General features: G+C 45.7%; 2 protein-coding genes across 2 annotated transcripts; one reads left to right on the top strand and one right to left on the bottom strand.

The window, feature by feature from the left end:
• Positions 2,462-6,436, top strand: LOC110407961 (1-acyl-sn-glycerol-3-phosphate acyltransferase alpha-like). The gene is made up of 6 exons (XM_021416222.1): positions 2,462-2,646; positions 3,472-3,605; positions 3,973-4,148; positions 4,575-4,670; positions 4,823-4,895; positions 5,927-6,436. Exons 1-6 carry the CDS (start codon positions 2,462-2,464, stop codon positions 6,073-6,075), a joined length of 813 nt encoding a protein of 270 aa, XP_021271897.1. The 3' UTR covers positions 6,076-6,436.
• Positions 8,090-21,929, bottom strand: LOC110407753 (eosinophil peroxidase-like). The gene is made up of 12 exons (XM_021415792.1): positions 21,722-21,929; positions 20,909-21,002; positions 20,188-20,363; positions 18,263-18,386; positions 17,076-17,205; positions 16,028-16,228; positions 15,626-15,941; positions 14,162-14,322; positions 13,734-13,986; positions 12,088-12,258; positions 10,683-10,920; positions 8,090-10,228 (listed from the first exon to the last, which is right to left on the bottom strand). Exons 1-12 carry the CDS (start codon positions 21,909-21,911, stop codon positions 9,979-9,981), a joined length of 2,304 nt encoding a protein of 767 aa, XP_021271467.1. The 5' UTR covers positions 21,912-21,929; the 3' UTR covers positions 8,090-9,978.

Below are 22,494 nucleotides of genomic sequence, written 5' to 3'. Positions count from 1 at the left end.
AGATCAAGACCCTCCTCCCCCTACATAAGATGCATTTAAATTTCTCTGAAGAGGTTTCAAAGACCCAGTGGGAAAGGGGAGTCAGATGAACACAGGTGTGTGTAGTCTGAAGGTCAGGAGCTTCATTAGAGCTGTCATTTCTGCAAACACCTTGAAGGTTATGCAAGGCCTTTTGGAATGGGAGCATGATGGGTCTTGATCCAATAGATCCTTGCAACAGAAGAAAATTATATTGGAGGATTTTAATATCAGTGGGTTTGGAGTCTAAGTGTTTTGTTAGACCTGAACTGATTATCCCTCCACAGTGAGTTAGGAACAGCATAATTTTTGTTACCTTTTGCATTTTCCCATGCTCATAAGAGACACTTACCAACTGCTGTAAGCCTCATGTACCCAGCAGCCTTGCAAACTCTTGCATATCTGACATGTTTTTGATACTAGCAATGCTAGCGAGAGCAATTCCTCTTGTAACTGACCACACTGAAGGTCCAACAGATCCTCACCATTCCATCTGCTTATGTTCTCTGACCATGTTTTGTTCTGATCATGTGGACACCACTGTTTGTGCTGGAGACATTTTTCTGTCCTTACATGAGGATCCGGAGCTTGTGTTCTCATGGATCAGTTGTACTTTGGGATTGCCTTATTCCTTTGGGTAATACATCAACTTGCTACAGCTTAGGACCTGTCTGGTAGTGCACTGCGTACTACAGAAATATAACTTCCTTACAGGAATGATGAGAATACCTGAAAATCGCTGTCAGTGGCTTTTCAGTGGTTTGTGGTGACTCCCGTTTTGCACCCTGTCCTGCCCCTAGACATTCTGGGAGAGTTTCCATACATAGTGTTGTGCAATATATCTATCTCTCCTGAGGTGCCTGATAACAGCAGACTTTATTTGAGAGCTACAGCCATCCTTGCTGAACAGCCATTCAAAGCCCCTTTCATGAGCATTACATTATAGGAACCAGTCTCCTGGTAGATCACGATGAACCAATTGCTCATCAAATCAGCCTCCACCGAAGTGTGAAAGACCATCACTGATCTTAATAGGGTTAGTATGGGACGGGAGAAAGTTAATAGGTGTTAGGGATGTAATCGCATCCTGGGTGCCTAACTCTGCAACAGCAAACAGAGCAGTGAGGAGCCTGTGGCTGAAATGCTTTGCTTTGGCTGCCTCTCCTGTGGTTCCCAAAAAGCCTCAAGCAGTCACTTATCTCCAGTTTTCACATGAAAAGCAGGAGGAGTCACTGGGTAAGCCCAGGGAACAGGGAGCACAACCAGTGCTTCCTTTGTTATCATGGCTTTCCACTCCGAGAGTTACTGCTGAGCCTTGTCCGTTTTCCTGTTCTCAGGGGTTTGATTTTGTTCTTTAGGCTGCAAGTGACATCTGCTGCAGTTTTGTGGGTCCCGTGGAGGGTCCTTTGAGAATCTGTAGATCTCAGTACTGTTTGGAATTTTACATTGTTACTCCACCAAAATACTTTTGTTCTTCAGTCCCATTGCATGGATCCTCTTCACACTCGGTTTTTAGGAGCTGAAATACTGTCGGAGCACTCCAGGTTCTACTTGCAGTAGCCCAGTTTACCTCTTCACATATGGAGATGCTGTCTGAACACAATCCTGCCTCTGGCCATGGAAACGTAGCTTTGTTCATCTTTTTGACTAGCCATGTGGCAATTTTTGTCACTTTTCCCACTCCAGCTGAGAAATGTCCAATTGCTGAGCTCGGTGCCTCTAATGCCTGTGCGCATGGGGCAGGAGCTGTCTGCTGTGATCACTGCATTTCTCTTCCTTTCCTCCGTAATACTGATTTCTGGTTTTCTGGACCTCTTGCAATCAGCTCACAGTTCTCATGCACAGGGCTTGACATAGAAGCATGCTTGTAACAGGTGGTTCCTGCCCTAAAGAATCACAGAATCATTATGGTTGGAAGAGACCTCTAAGATCATCCAGTCCAACCATCCACCTACCATCAATATTGCCCACTGACCACATCCCTCAGTGCCACATCTCCACAGTTCTGGAAGACCACCATTGACAGTGACTCCACCACCTCCCTGGGCAGCGTGTGCCACTGCATCACCGCTCTTTCAGAGAAGTTTTTCCTAATATCCAACCTAAAGGAGGGCTGTGTCCCCAAGCACACAGTGCACAGCCTGCCCAGAGCCACGTACACACCCTCCACGTTACAGAGCCTTGCTATTGCATGCTTGCCTCTGCTTGCCAGCCAGCTCCCACACACAGCAGCTCTGCAGCTCCCTTGCTAAACCAGCTTTCTGTGGTTATTTCTGCTGGGAGCTCCAGCCCTGCAGAAGCATCTCTCCCAAATCTCATTCCGACATTGCACCACCCACACATAGATGATCAAAGGAATCTAAACTCTGCTCCACAACATCAGGTGCTAGTTGCTCATTTACTGCACTGTGCAACGCTCCTCTGGTTGATTCTGGGCTGAAGAATGGAGCTATTGCTTCTTCACTACCCATTTACTTTTCTGCTCATTGCAGTTCTAATCCTTTGCCGGATTAATCCTGCATTCAGATACTTCTGCAAGATGACCTTCTATCAGGTGTGGATCTTCACCGTCAGCTTTCTGGTTATTATCATCGCTCTTCCTCGTGGACGCAGCTGTGAAAACGTGAAGTAAGCTGGCTGTGGCTTCCTCGTGCTCTGGGCATTGATGGAGTCAGCTTGTGTTCTGCTTGGGAGGGTCCTGGAAGCAGTGCAGTGGTGGGGAGGAATTAGTCATACGCTGGGCGGCCATTAGCAGCTGTTCATATTAGTGCACAGGTTTTGGGGTGGTGGGTTACGCGGGAGCTGGGAGCCACCTCTGCCACACAACAGCCCAGCACTTTGTAGTCCCCTGAAGCACTACAGAGACAGGATCCACTATGCCAGAAGCATATGCTGCAGGGCAAGATCCCAGCTCTTTCTCCTCTCTGAGCCTCAGCTTTTCACTTTAAGGAATTTTCTTCAGTTCTTGATTTTTGTGCCTGACATTTTCTTTATTTTTCCAATGTCTTCCTGTCACCCAGTGGCGAAATCATCTCTCTTCCCACCATTTGGGCAATAGGGGTGCCAGGTGCATGGTGGGTTTACTGCAGCCCAACAACTCAGCAAGATGGGCAGCGGAGTACAAACAGGTGCTCTATGAATTTGGGCATTATATTCAAATCTATATGGGCTGATATTCCGCTGATCCACACAGTTGTGGTATCTGGAGTTGCTAGGCCATTGGTCTAACCTATCCCATAGAAAACCTGCCAGCTGTATTTGTCTTCTCCAATGGCAGCTAAAGAGCCATCCTAGTTGCCTTTCTCCCAGACAGACAGGTCAAATCTGGGACTATGGACAAACAGGCTGCTCCTCAGGAGAAGTCTGTGAGGTGATCTGATCTGGAAGATTGGTGTTTGGCTCCTTTGCTCAATTCTAGTTTCTCTTTAGCTCACGTCTGTTCCCCTTTTCCAGGTTTATGCGCACGGCTATTCTTCCAGTCAAATATGTCCTTGGTATCAAGATAGTGCTGAAGGGCAAGGAGAACCTCAGGACTAAGAAGCCTTGCATATTTGTGCTGAATCACCAGAACTCCCTGGACATTTTGGGTACATGGGGAACCTGATCGTGCCTTCTCCTCCTTGCTTCGTTGCAAGTAGTTATGAAATACCTAATAGCACAGGCTGCTACAGAGTGCTTCCCACTCAGCCCTAAGCCCAGGGTGTGTTCCAAGGCAGAAGAGCACAACAGTGCTAAAGAAACTTCTCTCATCCTTTCCAATAGAACAGGGATGAGAATATCAGCAGCTAGTGGTGTCACAGTTATTCAGTGCTGGCAAAAGCTCTGAGTGGGAGGTTGGTCTGCAGACCCCCAAAATCCCTTTTCCAACATCTTGTCAAGTTGGGTGGGAGCTGCAAGCATGATGTTCCCCAAAGCAGGTGGCTGGAGGAACTTGCTCTTGTTCTTCTCTTCCAGTGATGATGCAGATGTTACCAAATCGCTGTGTGCCCATTGGAAAGAAGGAAATACTATACATGGGCACTTTTGGCCTCGCATGCTGGCTTTCAGGCCTCGTTTTCATTGACCGCAAGAAGAAGGAAGAGTCTATTGCTATCTTGACAGAGATGGCACATGCCATGCACAAAGATAATGTGAGTGGAAAAGACTTTTCGGTGGAGAGCAGGAGGCACTGGAAAATGTTAAACTTGATGTGGATGGAAGGTGATCTAGTTCTCTGGACTGTGCACTGAGCAGAACCTCTGGCAGGTTAACTGCGCCTTGGGCCCAGAAAGTGCTTGAGGTGGAGGAAGTGAATGCCTCTGCACAGTCAGGAGCAGAAAGATCAGTCCCAGGAGAGTATGTGGTGGAGTCACCATCCCTGGAAATGTTCAAGAAACACGCAGATGTGGTACTTATGTACGTGGCTTAGTGGGCAATATTGGTGGTAGGTGGATGGTTGGACTGGATGATCTTAGGGGTCTTTTCCAACCTTAATGATTCTATGATTCTATGTCTATGCAGTGATTTAGAATAGCAACTGGAGATCCCTTCATCTCAATGTCTTCTCCCTCCTGCAGTTCCATGTCTTGATCTACCCTGAAGGAACTCGTAATCACAGTGGCTCCATGCTGCCCTTCAAACGTGGGGCCTTCCAGCTGGCCGTGAGAGCCCAGGTGAGAGCCACCTTCCTCCTGACCCTTGGGATGCAGTTTGGCCACCAACAACCCAGTCCCTCACTTTCCTTTGGACTGAGCACCCGTCCAGAAGCCTGCAGGTGGTACAGGGAAATTTTTAGATTCCCTCACTGTAGACTGTTTCCCCACAGGTTCCCATTGTTCCTGTAGTGATTTCTTCCTACAACAGCTTCTACAGCCAGAAGGAGAAGAGATTCACATCAGGTGAGGACCACCTGGGGCTGGGTGATTGCACAACCTTGGAGGGAGCCATGAGGTGGGTAGGCAGAGAACCACATGCAATGTGGGGGCAAAGTCTTGGGCTTCAAAGAGAAAAGGAAGAAGGAAAATCTTTCATTTTCCTACAGAGAAAAACAGCCCATTCTGTCCCTTGCTGGCCATGCAAGAACATTTCAGTCTTGGAAGCATTCCCCCAAGGCAGTGCGATGGGAGCATGAGCAGGGGTTCCAGCTGTGTAATGCGTTGTGTGGGTTTACGCCCTCCTCTTTTGGGAAGCTCTTCTCCATGCTTCTTTGCACTGCCTTTGCATGGCTCTGCCAGCAACACTTTGGATCTTATTTCCAAGCATACATGTAAAGGCATGCAAAGATGTTGAAAAGTAATACAGACACTCCCCAGATGTTCAGATGGGTACCTGTGCAGACAGCATCTTGTTTTCACTGGCCAGAACAAGGGCCCCTGGGTACAGGAACAGAAGAGTGTGAGGATGACTCCCTAATTAACTCTTCCTGTTAGCACCAGTCCATGCCTCCTGAGAGAGGTACGACATACCTCGGCAAACCAAGGATTTCTGGCATGGTTTCTCTCACCCCAAAGTGCATTTCTAAAAGGAAGAACTCTGCTGAATTCAGTATACATAGATCAGAGTATGACCAGTTTGCATGCATTGTGCTACAGACCTCTCATTCTCTTTGCTCTGATCTAGACAGACTGTAAGGTCTAGGGCTACCATATGATGGGTGACCTCTTTCCACCATTCCACATTATTTTTTGCACTGGATGTACTTGGGCATTTGTGTATGGTGGTCTCTGTGGACAGGGAAATTCTGGTTTGGGTTTTTGCCGTGTGCATCTGGATTGTTACAGAGCTGTTGGTGTGTGAAATAATGCATTTCCCTCCATTTCTGTCTTGTTCCTTGGCTTGCACCCGTCGCTCTGCTGCATCTTCTCTTGCTGTCTTACACCACTCATGTATTTCCCTCCCCCTCACTGACCCTCCTGTCTCGCTCTTCCAGGGACGAGTACCATCCAGATCCTGCCACCAGTGGAGACCGTCGGCCTGAGCTCAGATGATGTTCCCAAGCTCACTGAGCAGGTCCGTGACTCCATGATGAGTGTCTATCAGAGGATATCAGGAATGACGAATGGGGGTTCCCATGAGTGATCCCAAAAACACAAAAAGGCCTGGAAACAGAAACGGCAAGGGACTACAAGCCTGACAGGAACAGGCAAAAGCATGGAATCACAGAATCATTTGAGTTGGAAGGGACTCTTGAAGCCTATCTGGTCCAAAACCCACAGCTCCATCAGTGCTCAGAGCCCCTCCAGCCTGACCTTGGGTGTCTGCAGGGATGAGGTACCCACTATATCTCTGGGCAACCTGTGCCAGTGCCTCACCAACCTTATTGTGAAAATCTTTCTCCTTGTGTCCAATCTAAATCTCTCCTCTTTTAGTCTGAAACCATTTCCCCTTGTCCTGTCACAGCAGCCCCTGCTGAAGAGTCTGTCCCCTTTCTTACAGCCCCTTTAGATACCGAAGGCCGCTCTCAGCTCTCCTTGGAGCCTTCTCCTCTCCAGGCTGCACAGCCCCAGCTCTCTGCTTGTCCTCAGAGGAGAGGTGTTCCATCCCTGGGATCATTTTTGTGGCCCTCCTCTGGATGTGCTCCAACAGGCCCATGTCTCTCCTGTGCTGAGCACTCCCCATCTGGGCGCAGTGCTCCAGGTGAGGTCACAGCGCAGAGCAGAGGGGCAGATCCCCTTCCTTCCCCGCTGGCTACACTGCTTTGGGTACACCCGGGGGACAGCTGGCTTTCTGGGATGTGAGTGGACAGTGCTGGCTCACGCCCAGCTGCCACCACCAGTACCCCCAGGTCCTTTTCTACAGGGCTGTGCTCCATCCTTATACCCCAGAGCTTGTACTGATAGCCGGGGTTGCCACAACCCAGGTGCAATTGCAGCGGATTTATTGAACCTCATGAGATTCCCCTGGGCACACTGCTCAGCCTGTCCAGGTCTCTCTGGATGGCATCCTGTCCCTTGGGTACATCAACAGCACCGTTCAGCTTGGTGTCATCCACAAACTGCTCAGGGTGCACTCGATTCTGATGTCAATGTCATTGATGGAGATATTAAAGAGCACTGGTCCCAGCACTGACCCCCAGGGGACACCACTCATCACTGATCTCGATCCGGACACTTAGCCATTGACCACCACTCTCTGGGTACGATCTCAAAACCAGTTCTTCTTCCATCAAACAGTCCACACACCAAATCCATCTCTTTCCAATTTGGAGAGAAGGATGTTGTGGGGGACTGTGCCAAAAATATGCCTACAGAAGAAGAAAAACTTTTAAGTGGAAGTGGTGAAATGGCTGTCAACTTCCTTTCTGAGAACTGTGCTGCTTAAGCTCTGTGGACGGGCACTCAATGGACAGATGGACAATGCTTTGTAATCATAACCCTGACAGCTTCTCTCCAGCTTGGACCCCGGGCAGACGTGGACCTTTCCTGTGACCATTGCTGCGTGCTTAATCACCTTTTCTCACTAAAAACCAACAAGATGGAAGCATTTATCCTGGAGCCCATGGCCATCCTGCCTGAGGAATTGGCTGTCTTGGGGTTAGAAGGTTCCTTGGTCCTTCTTTTAGGCAAAGTGAGGTTTTGTGTTCCATGATTGGGCAGATCTTGAAAGCGTGAAGGAAATGTGCCCACAGGACTTAGAGGTCAGAGACAAACTGCAGAAATACGTTGCTTGAAGCCCTTGTCTTGCCCTGAAAATCTCATGATTTTTTACACAATGTATTTTTCAATCCACATCCACTCTGGGAGCTGCAGCTCCTGATTTCTGGATGCTTCCTGGTTTTGCCCTATCTTCTCTATGTCCTCAACACAATTTCTGTTGTAGGTGAGGGAGAATAGAGCGCCAATAAAATATCAAATAAACACATTAAAAAAACTTGAGTTTTAGGTACTGACTTTCTTCAATTATGGGCTGTATTGTGATTTAAAAGTATAAGTGGTTGGTGTTTGTGTATGGGCCAACCTGGTGGCCATAGCCTGGAAGAGACAGCAGCTCTCCAAGTTTTGGGACAGATGTCTGACATGCCAGAGTGGATGCCAAAGGTCAATGAGCGCAATTAAGTATTTTATTAATGCCCAGCAGAGCTGTGTCTGTACTTCAAAATGCAGCTGCCATTCTCCAGTGTTTTCAGAGACCGAAATCTCACTGCGAACTGGAAACAGCCCCCAAAATCATACTTTTGTGTGAAAGAAGGACATAATGGGTGTTGTGACAAAGATTAAATGAACTTGCTAAACTCTCAGCAGGGACAAGGAATAAGGAATATGATTTAGAAAGCTAAATCAGTGTGTAATAAACTGTAATTAAGAGATTATAATCAAGGACAACATTTGAAACCTCTTTCACGCAAGCACTTTGGCTTCCAGATTTGCCACGTCTTCATGATGGGATGTGGAAACTATCTGCTTTGACTGTGCCTTTAAACATTCGTAAAATACAGAGGACCTGAGTCTTCTAAAACCCTGACCAGTTTTATGGCAAGGGATGACAAAACATCACTGCTCTGCTTGAAGAATTGCACTATTAGAAGATTTTGCGCACCCATGGGATAATCCCGTCACAATAAAGCAAACACAACAGTAGACTCAGTCTTGATCTCCTCTCTGGGAAGCACGTGTCAGAGGCTCCATCAATGGCAGCTGGCTTAGCACAACGTGTGGGCAGCAGATTCCCAAAAGCAGCTGAGTGCCATCATAAGAAGTTTCCAGCACTGGTTGCAAGAGCAAGATTAGAAACTGCCCATGAAGCAGAAAGAGCTACTGACCATCAGAAAGTCTTTGCTGGGCATCTACTTCTCTCCATATTTCTACGTGACTGCACAGCTTAAAATAGTAACAGGTGAATGGGAACATCATGGCAGATAGCCTGGTTCACCTGTGTCTTGTTTTACCTCAGAGACACTGTGGTCAAAAAGTACCTCCAGTGACCTGGAACCTGAAGGCCCTTTGGAATTGTGCTTTTGGGGACAAACTGATGGCGCTTGAGGAAGTTTCACTCTGAGCTGTTGGTTTTTAATGCCCTGCGATTTCACTGCTGCTGGGTTATGCAAAGGCAGCTCAGCTTCCTCCCAGCCTGGTGATAAAAAGGCCACAGGAAGCGGCTCAGCATGTTTCACTGGCCATAAGATGAAGTTAATAAACAAACCAGGAAGCTGCTATTGTTCAGAGGGAAGGGAAGTGACACTTCGATTAGGTTCCCAAAGGATGGGGTGGAGTCATCACAATTCAGCCCTTATACTCAGTGTCTTTCTGACACACAGGTATCTCTCTCGTACATCATGAATCAAACTGAGCACAGGAACTGCATGGAGATATCTGTGCTCTGTGCAGAAGGACAACATACGCAATCCCAATGTGATAATCCACATGTGGGCTGCTAGAAGGAAAAATTCAATCCTCTCCCTTCTGCTCTGTCTTCTGCAAGCTTCTGTTCTCTTCACATCCATTTCCAGCTGGAAGAGCTTATGCCAAAGTAGGTCAGTAAGAGGACAGAGGTCATTGGCTGTTTTTTATATAAAGACTCTCCTGTACTCTCTTATAACATAATCATTGGCTGTGTGTGTTAGACTACTGTTGTGTCAGGCCGTACACTGTCAAAACAACTCTAGATATCCCTCAAAATACTGTAAAGCTTTAGGGAAGGCAAGAGCAAAGCAGAGGCTTAGTCTGGCAGAGTAAAAGTTTGAAGCAGATTGAGTAATCCTGATTGATTTCTTCATGGACATCTTTCCTGTGAAGGAAGACTCACGTTGTCCTGGAATAGACTACCTGACTTGGAATAAGTTGCTGAGAGAAGGACACATTCACAGGGACCCGGACAGATTGGATTGTCAGGGATTTTCCATCTGGTTGAAGAGGAAGAGTCATCTTCTTCAGGATGGATTGCAAGGATGCCAGGCTGACAGCAGTCTGAATGGGGCTGAATGGATGGTCAAAGTGTGTCTGGGGGCATGCTGACCTTAATTCTTCTATTTCTTTCTTAATTCTTTTATATTCTTTCTTGTAGAGCATTTGGATGCGTACCTTTGCTGCCCCTCTCAGGCTCATCTTTCCAGGCTGACAGATTGAGCATGTCAATCTCATGGCAGTCAACAAAGTTCTCAGGACTGGTGGCCCTAAACATGTCCCTGGGTAGCTTTTTTATACGGGTATTGTCACAGATCACTCTCGACATAGAGATTTTCGTCAGTGCTTCCAACTGCTGCAAAGTGAAGACTCCTGGGTTCTCCCACCAGAACCTGCAATGATAGTTTCAGAAATAACTTATGGTGTCCTTGAAGGTGTTTGGTGCTGGTTATTCCTCTAAATAGGCACCTGGCCAAGGTGAATCTCTGCTCAGATCCACCTTGATCCATCAGGCAGTAGGCACAACCCTTTGGAAAGAGGTCTGTATTCTTCCACACTCATCTGCCTGCACAAAGAGACGGTCTCTTTAACATAGCAACACTGGGAGACAGCGACGGATCCTTCCCTTTAGTACCCTGAGAGCAAATGTCATCTCAGGCACAAACTACTGCAGATCACCCGTGGCCTGGGGCTGGTGTTCCTCAGCCACGTGGGTGTCTACAAATCAGCTGTTAAGAAAGAGCCCTTTGGCAACCGAGTCTAAAACCAAAGTGTGAGCCCTGCTGCAAGTACTCAGTGATATGTTGGAGATGGGATGGGTAATGGTGTGCTCTCAGAGCTACCTACCTGTCCCCATCACGCAAGTTCCTGAACTGGGTGCCAATGATGCAGGCCAGGAGGGGCCCAACTCTGCCCTGGGGAATGAAGGGCTCTGCAATTGCCCCAATCCAGAGGTCAATATTATTTGGTGTCCCATACAGGTCCATGAACTTCTTGGCCAGTTTGCTATTGCCCAGCACCTCAGAGAGCTCATCCACTGTTTGAGGCTGGGAGAGCCCACAGAAGCGCCTCCAGGCATTGTAACCTGCAACAACGGGAACAGAAGCTGGTCAGAACCTGTGCTGTCTACCTGACTGCCTAGGCTAAGAGCTAAACAGACACCTCAGCCCTGAGCAGCGTCTGCGTCTAAGTATGGCATTAAAGGTTCTGGAAGACGTTCTTAGCTAGACAGAAACAGTCACAACAAATGTTATGTTAGAATTAAGGTTTAGCGTTTAGCATTAGTCTTAGGGTCAGAGTTAGGGTTAAGGGTTAGCGCTGGGGTTAGTGTTTAGTTTGAGTAGTGTTAGGGTTAGGTTTTGGGTTACGATTTGGTGCAAGGTTAGGGTTTTGGTTGGGTTAGTGTTAGTGTTTCTGGGTTGGGTTAAGGTGATGGTTACCTTTAAGATTTTGGGTTAGCGTTTGTTTTAGGATTAGGGCTAGGGTTTTTGTTAGGGTTTTCTTTAGGTTTAGGGTTCGGATTTAGGGCTAGGGTTGGTATTACTGAACTGGGCTAGTTTTAGGGTTAGGTGGAGGTTTGGGGTTAGGGTTGGAGTTAGGGTTTTCAAATGTCTTTTAAGGAATGCATACAATAAACGAATATTTTGGGTCTTCTTTACATTCTGCCACTGGTTCAGTATAACCTGTCAATTCAAGCTACTTTGTGCTGAGTGTGAATGGACCAGTTCTTACAGTTTTGGGAGGCAACATTGCTAGGATTAAAATCCTAGAAAATAGCACCTCTGTGGTTGCTCTTACCCCAAAAACACCGATTCCTCTGCAGCATGTGGAGGCAATTACCACTTCTGTTCAGAGCTGTGGGTTGTCTGAAGACATGAAACAAGTGTTGGTGGGCAAAGAGCATATGCTTTGTCGAGCACATGCTGTTTTGTGAAAACTGGGCTTGATTGATTTGGACTGTACCTGCTCTACCCCTCACTCTCTCTTTGCAATACACCATTGCTTCTACCCATCTTTAATACATTATTCCAAATATCATGTTTGCCTCCCAAGCCCTTCTTAAACAGAGAAAGATCTTTATAATATAGATACCTCTTCTTCCCTGAATCTGACTGTCTATAGTTCCACCTCAAATCTAAGTATTGGTTTTTTTCCCCATGGGTGTGAAATAATCTTGGTATACTCACAGGGCTACTACAACCAGTAAAGGAAAAGGAATATTGTCCACAGGACAGGACTTGAGTCTCCTTACCTGGAAGTCCATGGTCTCTTCCCCGTTGCAAGTTCAGAGCTGCTAGATCCAGACCCATTATCTCTGTTTGTTCAAAAAGGTGGTTCTGGAGCTCCTCAATGAGCATTTGATTCTGTTTCATCAGTTTTGCACGATCAATCATCATGCCACGTATCAGTGGGTCGATGCCACCTGCATTCATTGCAAATCAAGAAGAGACTTTTTGCCAAGTTACAGCTTTGATGGTCTCTTTCAAGCAGATGGTGCAGTGCTGTCTTAGATGTTTTTTCTACTTTGAGCAGTGTGTTCACCTAGATTCACATTTCCATTCCAACATATGAAAGTGCATCTGTACAAACCTGCAAAACCCAGTTGATGAGGCTTCCCCTTAGCAACTATATTGCCTACTCTCCCTTTCCCTCAGCATTCCCTTCTGCATACGTGCATCCACTTGTTACCCACCAGGACCTCCTGTTCCCCTTCTGCAGAGCTGCTCCTCAACCTGTCAGTTCCCAGCAAGTACTGATGCATGGATTCTGTCCAGTGTTTTGTTTTGCAATTTGTTTTTGTTTAGAATTACCTATCCATTGGCAAATATGTTTTAGAACATGACATGTGAAACTAAAATCAGTTTTTGTCTGCTTGTCTATGTATTTCTCATAGACCTTAAGAAGACAGAATTTCTAAACACAGAAAAAATGGCTGAGTTTGTATACTTTAGAATATTTTCCACAATAAGATAATTCATTTTGGAGTAGACAACCATCTTTCTTGGGAAGATTCATGCCTGAAGACATTAATTGTCTAAGAGCTGGATCCTACAGCTCCCCTTAGATTCATGAAGAGTGAGGGCCACCATTGGAAAGCAGTTATCCTGTCTAAGCTCAGTTGGATTGGATGAATCACCCTCTGGCAATGCCTACCAGATACAGAAGGATATAAAACAACTTGTTTAGACTGGCCTACATTTTGATTGACTGATACTGGGCAGTGTGAAAGAAGGTACAGAATTATATGTTCTGATGCAAAGTCATTCCTTGGGGCGGAGTTGGTGCATGATAACATTCAATGGTTTGAGTACCACAGCATGCAACTTTTGGCAGGGCTCCTTCACCTGGGTGAAGGACCGGTGTTGTTGGGCTGCATTTGGAGACAGTTCTGCAGGACTGTCCTGATGTCCCACATAGGTTGATAGTGATAGGATAAGGGGAAATGGTTTTAAATTAAGACAGGGGAGATTTAGGTTAGATATTAGGAGGAAGTTTTTCACTCAGAGGGTGGTGACGCACTGGAACAGGTTGCCGAGGGAGGCTGTGGATGCCCCGTCCCTGGAGGCATTCAAGGCCAGGCTGGACGTGGCTGTGGGCAGCCTGGTCTAGTGGTTGGCGACCCTGCACTCAGCAGGGGGGTTGAAACTCGATGATCTTTGAGGTCCTTTTCAACCCAGGCCATTCTATGATTCTATGATCTAGGAGACCACTGATTTGCCTTCAGCCTCTTTTGGAGACATGTCTGCTTTCAAGCTGAATGGAACTATATGTGGTGAAACCAATTAAATAAATGGTGCTCATTTTTGGAGTCTATGCTCAAGTGTCTTACGAGCATAGCTGAGCCTGAGAGTCTACTTTGGGACCAGATGAGGACCACTGGTGGCCCCAAGCTCTTACCTTCCATTATAATTCTCCATGATGCACAAAATGTCAGATGAAGAGGGACATGGGAAAGTGAACCCATAGGCTGGAAGCTGTCATCTAAACGGGATACAAAAGGCTGCACTGAGGTGTGACCAAATCGGAAGGCCAGGGAGAAAACATTTGACACCGTCGGATCCACAGTCTCGTTGTAACCACTGTACAGGGGTATCCACTTGTTGGTCTCCTCTGCAAGCAGGAGTGGTATATAGTCTCTGTATGTTATTATCTGAAAAAAACCATAAAAGTAGAGCAAAAGATCAGCAGATACAGCAGAAATGACATCAAAATCAAAGAGAACGTGGAATCTCCATGAATTCTTCAAAAGATTATTTTCCTGCATTTGTGGGAGGAAAATTAATTTCTAATCAAGCTGCTGATAGAAAACGAGTGGTGGTCAGTACCTGGGTCATGGCAGCTATGATGTTTCGACTCTCCTGGTAAAGCTTTTCTCCATCCCAGTGAGGATTTAACTTCCCCAGCTTTGTAACCAGGCGATTGTGCTCTCGGAGAAAGACAGTGTGCAGAGCAGAAAGTCCCAAGTTCTCCGTTGCCCGTTTGTCACCTACCAATGAAAATGTTTTAGGAACTTTGTCAACTGCTTTATATTTTCACAGTGGATTTTGATGGTAGGACAGATATGTAATCTTCTTGGCAGTAATGCTTGTGGTTAAGTTTCCTAGCAGTCATCAGCCATAAATTTGTTTCCAGCACAGACCAAGCATCCTCTCTCTCCCTCTCCAAATAATTTAGCCAAAACCATTGGAGAACCATAGAATCATTAAGGCTGGAAAAGACCTCTAATGCCACCTAGTCCAACCTCCCAACTACCACCAATACTGCCCACTGACCGTGTCCCTCAGTGCCACATCTCCATGTTTCTTGATCACCCCCAGGGATGGTGAGAAGGGGCTTTGAGCAATTTGAACTAAATTATGCTTGTTCATGAAGCAGCTGTAAATATCTCAGATTGTGACAATTTCATGTTTGTCTTCCTCTTGTACCTTGAGGCTTTTAGCAATCTTCTTTTGTACGAATGTTTTGTTTTGAAAATTTGTCTCAGTTCCCTCAAGCTATGAATAGCTTTGAGAGGTCTATGAATATGCATTCAGCAGAAATGGTGGAGGCAACTGGAAGGCACATGATGAAGTCCCTCCAACAGCTGAAAGTACAAACACCGACTCTCTCCTTGTGCAGCAAAGGGCTCTTCTCAAGGGTGACAAAAGAGACAGTAACATGCAGTGGGGACACTCTATATTCCTATCACTGACTTTGGAAGCTTCATATTTCTAGGTTTTTTTTTTTTTCATATTGTGCTAATTCTGGACAACTTCCCATTTTAACAAGTTCTTTTTTTGGGTTGTGGGTTTGTTCAAAATTTGGATTGCAATTTCCAGACCGGTCTTCAAATGTAGGTTGGGATATTCTTAAATTTGGAATGCTTTAGCAGGGAGAGTCATTAACAGAATTGAAGAGACTTTAATCGATAGTATTGATTGAATTGAAAACAGAATGGTGAATTCTAGGTAAGAGGAAAAAAAATCACTGATAAATTTTAAACTCTGGTACATTTTCTATTGGAAAAAATTTCCTACTTTTGAAAACACTTTTGAAATGGTGAATGATTTGCTGTAACTCTTTCTGGAAATGAAAACAAAATCATTTTTGTGTTCATTTAAACAATCTTTGTTCAATTATTATTCTTTTTAAATTTGTGAGTGCTCCCCGTCTTTCACTAATGTATTCAATGTCTTGCTGTGCCTCATGCAAACACAAAGAGATAGTGGACACCTGACCATAATGATCCTTTCTGGCTTTATGGACCACTGATATATCTTCACTGTTCCCACCAGAAAACTGCACCTTACCAGCTCTAAAGCAGGGGATGTTCACGCTCCTATTTGTGAGTACACAAACACTTTTTGTTTTGTTCTCAAAGGGCAATAATTCCAACCCAGCATCAGTAAAATTCTGGTTCACAGCCATCAGACCCAGCTGGTTCGTCTGATTCCTAAGGCTCTTTGCCACTGATTCTTCGCTGCCGTACACCGTGCTGGCATCAATGAAGGAGGTGACGGCATTGATCTGCTCGCGAGTGAACGTCTGGGGATTGCACACGGAAGCCGACTGGATGAAAGGCATGCAAGAATTCGATCTCAGCATCCGCGGGTCATCAGGAGGGAACTAAAGGAAACAAACATAAGTAATGCCTCAGAGAAAGCCATGTGGTTTTGTCTGTTTGTTGTGAGATGGAACGGAAGTCATGGTACCTTAATTGGGAAGCAAGGGGACCTGAAGGCGCAGTCAGCATCGCAGTGAAGCTCCGGGTTTGCTCCTATGCCACTGGAAGGGGCCAAGTCTATGTCGTGGTTAACCCATTGGCCCCACTGCATGAAGAAAAGAGAAAGTTCTTGATCTTGAGTGACGTTCTCATTGGCTGTATGAGCAATTTCATTGGACACTTTTCGAACCTGCGGAAAATCAAAATTGAGATGTGTGTGACTGTCTGTACCAAGGGGAATTTACCTCCCACTCTAACTCCCATTGTGAGACCATGGATGGTCTCAAATGAGCCCTTACAAGTTCATTATTGCATTAAACAGAACCACACCATGCCCCACTTCGACCTAAACTGGTGTGATATGCAGCCTCCAGCCCTTTGGCAGCACTGCCTTACCTCCATGGTCACCCAGCCAAGCTTCATCTCACAGCAGGCCTGAGCTCAACCTGAGGGATGTGCATATACCCAGAAAGTCAAACAGATGGCTGAGGGGAGATTTAGACTGGATACAAGGAGAAAGTTTTTTACAATAAGGGCAGTGATGCACTGGCACATGTTGCCCAGAGAGGTGCTGCCGTTCCTGCAGATACCCAAGGTCAGGTTGGAGGGGCTCTGAGCACTGATGGAGCTGTGGGTGTCCCTGTGCATTACAGGGGGTTGGATCAGATGGCATTTAAGGGTCCCTTCCAATTTGAATGATGCTATGAGGAACACCCAAGTCTTACTGTTTGTACAAAAATGCTGGCATATCTGAGCCCAGCGTGGTGCTGCCTGCACCCAACCTCAGGATGTACACCTTTGAAAATACTTTGATCTTGCCCATGCTTTGAGTAGTGAAGTACTTGCATCATTTTTTCTCTGTCTCTGGCAAACAGATGAACCTAAGACATATCTCAATTTGAGAAAATTATTGGAACCTGAGGTCGCAGAAAATGATCACCCAGTTTACATTCTAGATGTTGCCAATGTTTCAAACCAATGGATGCAGCGAGGATAGTGTTCAGTAATGTTATCCAGACAAGAATAACCGTTCTCACCAACGGGAGTGGAAACGCATTGTAAAGCTTTCCTTCGCTTGCTCCTCTGGGAACAGACACTCCATCTTCATATGCCGCTGGGAGCCAGCGAGCAAACGCCTGGTTGGAGACCCCCAAGTGAGAACGCTTTCTGGAACATCGCAAGAAAAGCCAACAACACTATTATTTCAGAAGTAAATGGGCTTGTAGAGATAAATCATAGAATCATTAAGGTTTAAAAAGACCTCTAAGATCATCCAGTCCAACCGTCCACCTACCACGAATATTGTCCACTGACCATGTCCCTAATGATTTGCAGCCCCACTTCAGTAACAGGAGTGAGAGCCTGGAAACATTGAGAAGTAAGCAATACTAAGGTAATTGCTGTGGATAAAAACAAACTTTTTAACACTAAGAAAAGATTCCTGATGACATCATATTAATTTTTTTTTTAATTTCTATCTCTGTAACACCTCTGTCTCCACTGCTGCTCCACACAAACTCACAGCCTCACAGTATGGACACTGCCAATTCTCAGAGGGGTTGTGCTTTTGTCCACCTGAGGCCACTAACCATCTTGGAAGTCTGCTGAATCCTACCCAGTATTTTAACATCCCTCTTGAACTGTGGGGTGTCCAAACCTGAACCTCCTATCTGCTGCTCAAATGCTATGGTCTAATGCATCACTTACCTTATCTGAAGTGTGAATGCACAATGAGAGAATAGCTGATCATATCTGTGCTATCTCATGGTGTGCATCTCAAGCTGAGCAAGAGTTTTTAAAAATGCTCCCTTATCACAGAGTGACATACTTGGTGGGTTATACTGATATTCACAGCACCCATGAGACACATGTTTTTAAAAATATTGCTGGAGTACCTAGTCTAAGACATGTGAAGTTTGAAATCTAACCATCAACACCCTCACCAGATTCAAAGCGTGGTGTCTCCCAGTGTCTGAGGGAGTTAATACTGCTGTGCCACAGAAGAGATAGAGCGGTATTCTGGGGCCTCAGGTGGAGAGAGGGGCTGGATTCCATAGCCCCCAAATCTTCTTTTCTCAATTTTTCGTCTTCCCCTACTCCCAAGAAGTTCTTGGGAAGCAGCACATGGAGGGTGATGGATCACTCTGATGTTTTCAAGACATAAAATCTTTTTTCCTGCCTTTACTAAGTAGAAATGAAATATCTGTTACATCACAGATCCTACCTGTTGTTGCACTCTCCAGTAATGGTCCGGTAAACGTCATCCTCTGAGCATTTAATGGAGCGAATCTGATGGTCGCAGCCAGTTCCTTTGGAAATCATCTCCTTCTGTTCCCTATCCAATAGGTCTGTGAAAGAAACCATGCAAAATGACATCTGCTCTTAACAAATTGCGTTTTATCTTCTCAGCATTCTCAGCTTATGTTTGAAACTTTCTGTATCGTTAGTAATGTCAGCATCCTGTCAGCATCCACTGCACCAGCATCAATGTTATTTAAAGCTTCCTCTGATTTAAAGCAGGAGAAAACGCACTCTTGTTGTGGAATGCATTCTGCCACCAGTAGTATCCATCTACTTCACCTCCCAGCAACACAAGACTCTTGACGTGGATCACAGAGTGGGTCTGCACTGAGTGTCGGCAACAGAATCCCACCAGGTAGCTCTCCTTCTCGGGGATTTTAAATGTCCAGTGGCCTTAGTGAGCTCAGTGACTGAGCTTAGTGATTCATCCATGGAGGTTCGTGCATTGCCTTTAGGTGCCCAGAGTTAAGGAGAGACTACATAAGGCTAGTTACATTGATGGAGCTCAGACCATGATTCATCCTAGCAAATGGAGGTCTCCACTTATCCTAACTTTGTTACAGATATTAGTTCTATGGCATTTATTGGTTTAAGACCACATCTGCAAAAAGTAGCTGTGAACCAGCTGATATTCAGAAACTGAATTCCCCAGAATAACTTCTGCCTCTGAGTCTCTGTGCCACATATCATCAGCTCATCCAGAGTTACTCTGATGTAGTAATTAAGTCCACCGCTGTTAAGCAGAGACTATGGGGAGTCTGGTACACGGTGCAGTGGCACAGGCTGCCCAGGGAGTGGTGGGTCACCGTCCCTGGAGGTGCTCCAGAGCCATGGAGATACGGCACTGAGGAACGTGGGCTGTGGGCATGGTGGGTGTGGGCTGGGTTGGACTTCGGTGTCTCAGTGGTCTTCTCCAACCTTAATCATTCTGTGATTCGATGATCCCCTTCCCAGCCAGCTGCCAAGAATGTGGGTTAAAATACCTCCAGCCAATTGCCCTTACCTCTCTAAAGAACTTCTGTTCAACCCAAAACTTACCCTGTGTGTACTCGGCTTCAGCTGGGACAAACGCTACCCCAAGAAAAAGGTCTGATGAGATGTGAGACATAGTTGTGGGATGGTGAGGTTTAGAAGTGAGGGATGACACCACCGGGCTCAGCTCTAATGAAGCCTTTCACACAGACAGATTGTCCATGTCAGCTTGGTGGATGGGGGCACTGTAGTTGGATTGAAGAATCCAGTTTGTTTGATATCTCAGAAACATTTAGGCAAAATAGATAAGAAATTGATAATCTGTGGATCCTTCCTGATCTCTAGCATGGCAGGACTGGGCCACCTAGAGGCATGCTAGCTGTGAGCTGGGTCAGAATTGTGGAGACATAACATCTGGATAACATCTGGATTTTCACTGTTAAGTTGAGGTCTAAACACTTTTGTGGATCAGCAGTGGATCAGCTCAGAAGGTGCAGTCTCCTGGCACTCAGCCCATTATGCCCCAGATTTATCCCACCGATTTTTAGCGGTGCTGTTACTATTCCACTCTCCCCAGGTTGATTTTATCATCAAAGATAGGAGCAGAGATAGGCAGTGCCAAAGCTGATGACTGAAACACCAGATGGTCTGGGTCTGCCCCTGAGCACGGTTATCCTTCAGACTCTGCACACCCAGCACCCTTCAATCAGGTGAAACCAGCTGGGACTCTGCGGGGAAGGGCTTTGTGACCAGTTCTTGGGATCATGGCAGGGCTTCAAAATCAGCTAACTGGGTTACTGCAGAGCTGCTCTTTGGCACACATACTGTGATAGCTTTTCTGTCGTTGGCAAGATATTTTGGTCTAAAATGCATTACCTGTAATGTTGAATCTCATCATCCCAGACTGCTGCAGCTTTCTTTTGAGGAGCTTCAAAGTAGTTTCCAAGTAGTCAGCAGCACGGACTGCAGACCTGGTTCTTCCTACTGGATCCTTTAAGTGCTTCAGGAAATCCATCGGGCTGGGAAACTCTTCCCCTAGTTTTTGCTGTAAGCTAAAACAGAACAGTCTCATGGGCTGCCTACTCTGAAAACAGACCTCCTCTGTCCTGAGGAGCTGGTGTACTTAGACATGATGGAACTGGCACGTCCCTAGGCAGGGACAACAACCAGGCTGCTCCTCAGATTTGAACACGTCCATCTCTTGGTAAAATTTTGACAAACGAGTCATTGTGATCCCTTTCAAGTTTGCTTTACATCTTTGTCACAATGAGACCTGTTAATCTATGTGAAAAGCTATAAAAATTGGTGGTAAACTGAGTTTTTCAGTGACTGGATAAAATTTTACATTTAGGATTTTAGTATATATTCTATGAGCAGAGACAATCTTGGATATGTTGCTTCTGTTCCTGGTCACATGGATCATTTGTAGAGAGAGAGCCCTCCCCAGAGTTCAGCCTCTACTGCCACATCACCAACATCCACCTCTGATGTTGTGGGCCAACATCACAAAACAGGAGGCATTACTTTCAGAGCAGCCCTCATAGATTTTTTCTTGCTGCCTTATAACGTTGGAGCTTTCATGCAAAAAAGAACTCACCATTTCCGGGCATGTAAATATGCTGCATCCACCTGCTGCTTGGCTTCACTAATGCTACTCAGGAGAAGTGAGTCTGATAGTACTTTCGAGCCCTCTACTCAAAAAGAGAAAAATAAAAAGCAGAAATTTAGGATACGTTATATTTACACTAGGAGCTCCACATCCCACTCCATCACATTCCCACTGTGTGTTTAGTGCTGCACTGATACCTTTATCTGTGTTCCTCTCGCTCATCTACCTCACCCCATTGCTGAGGTTCTGAAAGTTATGAGACTATAGATGACCACCAAATTATAGTTTATTATCCATGTCAAATTTGACTCTCTTGGCTTCAAGAGATTTTTATGGAGTTAAATTTCACCTTTCTTATTTAAGGTGTCCTTCTCTGTAAAGAGGGATATTCACTTGAGACATGCATAGAAGAAAACAAATATATGGTCTGCGACCAATCTTCCTGTAATAAAATGACACTCATGCCCTTGGAAGACACAACGTAGATAAGCTTCTTAGGCACTGACTTGTTAGTGGGAACATTTCAAATATATTGGATATGTTTCAAAAATATTAGAGTCACCACCCCTAGAGGTGTTCCAGAGCCGTGGAGATGTGGCACTGAGGGACATGGTCAGCGAGCATGATGGGATGGGCTGGTGTTGGACTTGGTGATCTTAGAGGTCTTTTCCAACTTTAATGATTCTATGATTCTATACTGAAACTGTAACTAGGTAATCAGACTGAGTTTGGACTCAAATCCCCCACCCAGCACTGCACTTTTCAAGCAAAGGAGCAGCAGAGCGAGAAACGGAACATTACTATTTAATGCGGAGTCTGGTGCCCCGACAGAGCAGAATGTGACGAGGGATCCTAGGAGAGCAATTCTCAGTTTTATACCTAGAGGGAAACACAACATCGTTCTCAGTTCACAACAATTGAATGGGCAGGGATTTTCTGAAGCCTCAGAAGAGACTGACTGATGTGCTAGCACAGGTCCTGCAGTATACATGTATATATATATAGCATATATACAGTGGCTTCCCTGGAAGGAGATACTTAACCAAAAGGTTGCAGTTATATATATGTGTATATATATACATAAAAAGTCATTTTGTCAATATTTTAGCTGTTTAAAACAGGAAATAAAGGCAAAATACAGAAGACTTAATCAACCTGTTGCAGTGGGGAGGGAGGAGAGCTCTCTTTTCCCACTTCTCAAAATAAGAGTGTTTCAGGTACTCTGGGAGAAGGAAGTCAGAGTAAACACCAGCTCTTCATGCTCTACTCTGTGTTCTCATCTCCTTGGGCCAAGGAATGCATCAGTACTGACAGCAGTAGCATCAAAATGGCTAAATACGGACTTAGAAATAAAAAGTACTGATCTTACCTGACATCTCTGCAGAACTGGTGAGTCTAGGAAAGCCGTCAGTCTTATATAGTGTCTGCAGCAGGGCAGGGATCATACAGGTTTGACCTGGGAGTGGCCAGGTGGGGAGAACTTGGGATCAGGCTGAGCCAAAAGGAAATATCTGCTGGCTTACTTGCCTGCATTAAGAAAGGTGCACACTTCTCCTTCCTTTTTTTGTAAATGT

The sequence above is a fragment of the Numida meleagris genome, chromosome 18, assembly GCF_002078875.1.
Source record: "Numida meleagris isolate 19003 breed g44 Domestic line chromosome 18, NumMel1.0, whole genome shotgun sequence".
Lineage (NCBI taxonomy): Eukaryota > Metazoa > Chordata > Aves > Galliformes > Numididae > Numida > Numida meleagris.
The sequence above is the reverse complement of the archived record's forward strand: the minus strand, read 5'-3'. Positions and strand labels throughout refer to the sequence as shown.